Below are 7,022 nucleotides of genomic sequence, written 5' to 3'. Positions count from 1 at the left end.
CAGTGCTCCCTACCCCTGCTGGGATTTGAACCCGATCCATCAAAGACTCTGAGCGTGTACAGCACCACTCCCTATATGTATCTCAGTCGTGCTGCCTTCTTCCACATTTTTATTTAAATATTAATAGAATAATAAATCGCTTTAACTGTATTTCATATTCTAACATATTGTATCCATCCATCCATTATCTAACCACTTCATCCAATTCAGGGTTGTGGGGGTGCTGGAGCGTAACGTGGCAAGTAATTTGCACAAGGCAGGATACATCCTGGACAGGATACCAGTCCGTCACAAGGCACACACAGACACAGATATAGACACACTCACTCACTCAATTTTCCCAGAAGCCATTTACCAGTACTTTATGTCTTTGGACCATGGGAGGAAACCAGAACACTAGGAGGAAACACACAAGAACACAGGAAGAACATACAAACTCCACACATATAGCACCTCAGGAGCTGAACTCTGGGCCCCAGCGCTGTGAGGTAGCAATGTGCAGCCCTACAGTAATGACATAATTCTTTAAATTATTGTAATATTAACCAAATAAAATGATGTGTTTTGAGTACATGGACGTTTTAGATGACAGAAAAAAATAGATCTTTGCTACCATCTAGAGTTAAAATAATGTAATACAGTCAGAAAGCGGAACTTGTTATATTTGGATTGCAGGGCTACACGGGAATAAATTGTGTAACACACAGCAATTATTGAACTTTGGGATTTGTTTTACTATAATTTATTTACGTCCTATTAGTTTTGAAATGATAGAGCTTTTAAGGTTACATGCTGCTGCCTACCGTAGCGGATGCGATTCCGCTTTGGTTAGGAGTATTCTTTTCAGAGTCGGAAATAAATTATTTCACACAAATATCAATGTTTCCAGTTTCCGATACGCAGAGGATTACGTGAGCAATAATCATCGGGATAATAATGTATGTAGAAGAAATTATTCCTCATCTAAAAAAACTGTCAGAATAGGATGTGCTTCTGGTTTCTGGGGAGACACAACAGTCTCAGGTAAATTTCAGTTTAGCTAAGACTAGGACAGAGATAGCTAGCTACCATAACTATGAGCAAGAAACATTTTATTTTCCCCTTTTCTGTCTTTACTCCTCACGAAAACCTTGTTTTTGAAATTGTATTCACAAATAGTCTTGAGTCGATCATTTTATTACCCAAGGCTACGAGTTTGCTTAAATACATTCCTAACATAGCCCCCCCCTCCCAAAATGTTATTTGCTTTGAACTAACTTTTTCCATGTAGTTTGTAAATTTGGTGGTATATTTGTAAATGACGTACAGTATGCTAAAACACGTATTGTTGAATTTAGTGTGCGTGCATGTGTATTATTTAAACATGGTATTTTGTGCCTGCCTGATGCTGAAATCAAATGTAACAAAAAGTTTTTGGTCGTATTAATCTCGTTTTCTGAATTAGACCTTCCTATTTCAGCACCATCTAAAATTTCTGTCTTCTGTACATGGAATTCCCCAAAGTGCATTTTGCGTGGCTAGGTATCCTAAATGATGGGAACGTAGTAACTTAAAAACATTTTTGTATATATATATTAATTAAAAAATAATTGAATATTGGCTTACCATGAAGTGTTACATGTGTATACTGTTCAGACTAAATATATATATTTTGCAGTCCCACAGCTAATATATGGAGGAAAGTTGGATTTCTTGGTCTTTGACTACTTGTCTGAAATAACCATGTCACTACTCACTGCTGCAAAAGCCAAGTCTCCAGTAAGTATGACCATATACAAATATTTTTAAATGCTCAATACTGTATGTCATTGGATTGTCTTGTTCTTTAAAGTAGTTTGACAAGATTGGGAAATTTAAAAGAATTTTCTTTTAAGCTGGGTTGTGTAACATTGCATCCACAAATAAATAAAACATATCAAATAATTACTCTTAAAAGCTTCCTTTTGTATTCATTATTTGAATGCAATGTTGATTGTGAAGAAATCCTGCATCTATGGGAAACATGAGTACAATGGATGAGAATTAAATGAAAAATCATTTTAAGAAATATCCTTTCTTTAACTTGTTTTATATGACTTTTTTTTTCAAAGAAAATAAAAGATCTGCTCTTAATTTTAGATTATTGAAACAGTTTGTATGAAAGGGAGCAGAGACTATTTGTATGGTTTCTGGGAAGATTTTAGAATGACAGAGTGATTAAATCCATGAAATTGACATAGACATATATATTACATTTATGTATAATATCAATCATTACAGTTTTCTGAAGAAATAAAAAACTGAGGCTTTTACAATACAATTTAAAAAAGTGAATAACACAATACAGCACATGAATGCACAAATGCTCTTTAATCATTCAGATTCTCCTGTAGTGTGTAACCAAATTCAAATAATCTTGTTGGGTTTTTTTAGTCTTTACAGCTGTGGATGTTTGTTAAAAAGTACTTTTTAGAGAATAAAGAGATGATGGCTTTTTTGTTTGATCATATATGAAAATATTCCATACCTTTCTGTTGTCATTACGAGAAAGAATCTTTCTGATCAGAGCCTTGGAAATGTCATATGAATTTCTCAAGCCTAGTTGTAGAGGAGCTCTGTTCCTTTTGATCTCTCTGAGCTTCTAATAACATGGACTAATTGATCTTTTATTTGTACTGCTTGCTTAATTAGATCTTTAACGTGTTATTGCATTCAGTCTTTAGTTTCAAAAACCCCCGCTCCTGGCTTACGATTTCTAGAGAAATTTAGCAGACACAATTTGGTGTGTACATATGGCGATTTCTTTTTTCCTGAGTTTGTAAATTCACTTTCTAAAATAGTATTATGGCTATTTAATCATTAGTAAATGTATTGGATAATTACTGATTCTTAAAACTGTCATCTTGACACTGAAGGATCACTTTACAAGTAAAAAAATATACAAAATGCTGAGGATTTTAAAACCATGTAACCACGCCGCTCATAAGAAAAATGTTATCTACTTAATTGACATTAAAAAACACCATATAGAAGCAGTGATTTTGAGAATACTATAATAGTACATCCAGAAAACATACTCTATGTAATTATTTTTCAAAAAGAAGATTGGATCTTCAGATTAATGACAATGTTACTTGCTGAACTGCATCTCTCACCTGCATCTGCTTTTCTTTTCCTTTTGCAGAACTTGGGTTATGCCCCAGATTTTGTGCACATTGCTATAGCACCATTCATTAAGGACATCCATAAAAAAGGTAAAAGGTCAACAAACCATGCATGCAATGTCCAAAAGAGAGGTGACCAAAGGCAGGTTCAAAACCATTGCAAAGGCTAGCTGTAAAATTAGTTTTAGATGTGCATATCTGAAACCTGAACAGTTATCCTAAGTCCTAATAATAGATAAAGTTAACCTGATGAAACAAATGACACAAAACATGATACTCGTTCAACATGTATTTGACAATGTGTGTCAAATGTCATACCATGTGTGACAAGGTATGTGAACCGTTAGATTTAGTAACTGGTGACATCCCCTTGGGCAGCAATGACTGCAAATAAATGTTTCCTGTAACCAGTGATCAATTAATAACATCAGATTTGAGAAGTTTTGGCCCATTGCTCCTTATTGCACCTTCAACTTTGTGACAATTGAGTGGACAGCTCACTTCAGGCCCTGCCATGGGATTTAGACCTGGACTTTGACTAGGCCATTGTAAAATGTAGAATTTCTTCGGCAGTCATTCTTTTGTAAATGTGCTTGTAATTCTTGTAATCCCTTGCCCCTTCATCACTCATTCTTTGTTCGATTTAAACATAATTTTGGTTCAAGAGACATGTGGTTACTATAGTATAAACTCTATTGAGTATTTATATAAAGACTGTTTTTGATTCATGGTAAAACTATGAAATCCCCATATCTATCTTTGGGATTCAAAAACATTTTCTTAACACTTAAAGTATGAATGTCCAGTAGTTTTCCTTCTTTCGCATCTTTATTGGTGTAGTATTCTCGGCTGAAAGTGTGACTTTAGTGTGAACAGCTTGTTTAGTTGTAGAGAAAACAATTTAACAACAGAGCTACTGGATTAGACAAACATTAAGATGTACTGTAGAAGGTGTCCTGATTTATTAGGAAGTGAAATGTCTTTGCGACACCAATACTCTAGCCCTCCTCAGTTCTTCATTATTAGCTTTGAGGAATTTTCTTAGAATAATTTAGACTTTGTTTCTGTCAGAGGTCTCATCAGATTATTTCTGAATATTGACCACAAGTGGGAGTTAAGAGAGCAGTCAAATCGAAAGGATTGTGGTTAGTAAAAAAAAACTATAGTTGTTCACAGATGTAAAGTTTCTGCCAAAATAACTCCATGTTTCTTAGATTAGGTTAGAGCAAGATGGATATATGAAATAAAAAGACTATGTTTCTGAAATGTGTCATGGAGAAGAGGCTAAAACATAATCTGTCACAGTTTAAAGGCTGATGCCTTACAGTGTTTTTACAAGATTTGGAATTGTTCACTAGCCATTTTGTGAGTTCTACTAATCCAATACTGAAACAAGGTGTGACATTTTAAATAAAGTGTGATATTATAAACCACATAGCTGAAATCACAAAATTAATCAGAAAATTATAAGACTAGTTCTGTAGGTCAAGGTGTTCCTTCAGCCAGGTTTCCTTGTTGTGCTTTTACTATATGTGCAGGTATTCGTGTGGTGAGCAATGCTGGGGGTGTAAATCCTCTTGCTTGTGCAGAAGCTCTGTATGAGATAGTGAGGAAAGCTGGACTCAGCCTCAAGATCGCTGTGGTCACCGGAGATGATCTGATGTCAGAGGTGGGGAAACTCTTGTTCATCGTGCTAAGTTTTTATTTCTGGATAGTGGCAAATATAGCCTCAGAAGGTTCATATAAGCCTTCTAGTAATGTAGTAATTCTAGTAAGTACCTGCAATCCATTCATTTTCTAACTGTTTATTCCAGTTCAGGGTTGTGTGGGGGCTGGGAGTATCTTGACAAGCAGCAGGATCAAGGCAGGATACACCCTGGACGGGACTCCACTTCAGCTCATGGCACACACAGAAACACACAAACTCCACACAAATAGCACCGCAGGTCTGGAATTGAATCCAGGAAGCCAGTGCTGCGAGGCAGCAACCAGTGTGCCACTCTGCCTCCCCTATTACCTGTAATGCAATATTAAATACTTTTACTTGCTAGGATTCCAAAATCATTTTCTAAACCTTTTTATTCTAGAGGGCAATTTTAAGTTATTTATCCATGATTTTATCCTGATGGGTGGGTTAATGTCTTTAGTTGGCCTGGTCTGTAGTTGTTTTGAACAGTTCCAGAGTTGGAGAAAATTCTTTGGGATTGACCAGTTGTTGATTAAAATTGGATCCACAGAACCTCGCAAAAGTGTTCATCCCCTTCCTATGATGTCCCAATGTTTTGAATTACAAATAATGTATACACTTTTTAAAAATTGTGTAGTCACATTTTGAATGTTTAAACAATGGACTTTTATGTGTTAAAGTTAAATATTGCCAAACACTGCAATGAAAACGCATAAACTAAAATATGTTGAACTCAAAAACTAAAATATCTTGAATCACCTGAGTCAAAACATGGTAGAAGCAACTTCAGCGGTGCATACAGTACATCTTTTTGCAGCGTATAAGTCTTTATAAACGTTGTGCACTGGGATGGTGCAGTTTTCACCTCTTCGTGTTTGCAAGCTAGATCAAACTCTGTCAAATTGTGTGGATTTTCATTGCTGCTAGACATCAATGTTCGTGCTTGGCAGATGATATTTTGTCAGATTCAGCTAAGGAATTTGACTGGGCCACTCAAGAACATTCACTTTCTTCTTGTTTCTTTTTTCCAGTATAGCTTTCGCCTTTTGTTTTGGTCTGTACTGATGAAAGGTGAATTTTTATCCCCTATTTTGGGTCTTCAGCAGATGAGAGCATGTTTTCCTCCAAGATTTCTCTGCTACTTTCAATTTCCTCTCAGTCAGGTGCTGAGACTCCACCATGTTCTAAAGTAGGGATGGTAGTGACTGGGTGATGTGCTGGATATTTTGAATATTATCTCAAACATTTTGTTACATGTATGCAGAATGACTGGCCTTGTTAGTGGTGTTCCTACCCAGTTTCCTCCTTACAGAGACATATTTATTCTGATATCATGTCAACCTCTGATATTTCACATAGGCAGAGGTCAACTAAGTTTTGTGATGTGTCAAATTTTGTGTAACTGAACTAACTTTAATAATTACAATAATTACACATTATTGTAATTTCACAGTGTGGAAGGGGGTGAATACATTTATAAGGCACTCTAAATAGAATTAAACACTATTTGTATTTAATCTTCAGTTGTCATGTCTACTTGTCATTGTAGACTTACAGTGGTTTGTACTTCTATATATAAGTTTTCAGATTTGTTTGTATTACATATTTTTATGTTTGTTTTTTTCTGTTTAGAAAGACTCAGTAAAAGTGCTTGGTATCAGAGAGATTGAAAGTAGGAAGTCATTTCCGGAGAACATTCACAGCATGAATGCATATGTAGGGTAAGACAGAATTTAATGCTGTTTAACCAGGTTACCGGTTATATGTTGTAAGTTGGATGATGCAAACAAAATACATACCCTAGCCATCCGGTGCACTGTCAGAGTGTGAATTCTTATTCATAGTATGTTTAAGTGCTGCTTGTTGATATAAACTCAGGAAAGAATTGGCTTTTGATATATCTGTATCAGAAGTAAGGAAAGATTAAAAAATGAAAAATTAATTAAAAGTGGAATTGTAAAAAGGGGATTAATAAGCTCACAAAGATTCCTGTGATTTAACTGAATACAAGAAAAACAGTGAATTTGAATAGTCCTGATATGATCCTGTATAAAATAAAAGTGCTGGTCAAGTCAAACGGCGGTTTCAAATCTTTTAGTTTATGTTCAGAAACATATGATAAAACACAGTACTTTTTTAACCACAAAGGAGAGAACATCTATTACAAAGACCTTTTTACTGTGAAATAATCA

General features: G+C 35.2%; 1 protein-coding gene across 4 annotated transcripts in view; it reads left to right on the top strand.

Annotated features, from left to right (window-relative positions):
• The first annotated feature begins 690 nt into the window (after nt 1-690).
• The window catches only part of lratb.1 (lecithin retinol acyltransferase b, tandem duplicate 1), a 32,423-nt gene continuing 26,091 nt past the window's right edge, over nt 691-7,022 (top strand). For 3 of the 4 annotated variants that reach the window (XM_015344738.2, XM_015344737.2, XM_015344740.2), the window contains exons 1-5: nt 691-1,023; nt 1,658-1,758; nt 3,164-3,233; nt 4,682-4,812; nt 6,463-6,551. In XM_015344738.2, coding sequence (XP_015200224.2) covers nt 768-1,023; nt 1,658-1,758; nt 3,164-3,233; nt 4,682-4,812; nt 6,463-6,551 — 647 coding nt within the window. In that variant the 5' untranslated portion in view covers nt 691-767. The remainder of the gene's footprint in view (nt 1,024-1,657; nt 1,759-3,163; nt 3,234-4,681; nt 4,813-6,462; nt 6,552-7,022) is intronic. The other variant, XM_015344741.2, reaches the window with a different exon arrangement.

Source organism: Lepisosteus oculatus, chromosome 1 (assembly GCF_040954835.1).
Source record: "Lepisosteus oculatus isolate fLepOcu1 chromosome 1, fLepOcu1.hap2, whole genome shotgun sequence".
NCBI lineage: Eukaryota > Metazoa > Chordata > Actinopteri > Semionotiformes > Lepisosteidae > Lepisosteus > Lepisosteus oculatus.
Note: the sequence above shows the minus strand (reverse complement) of the source record. Positions and strands in the feature narration are given on the sequence as shown.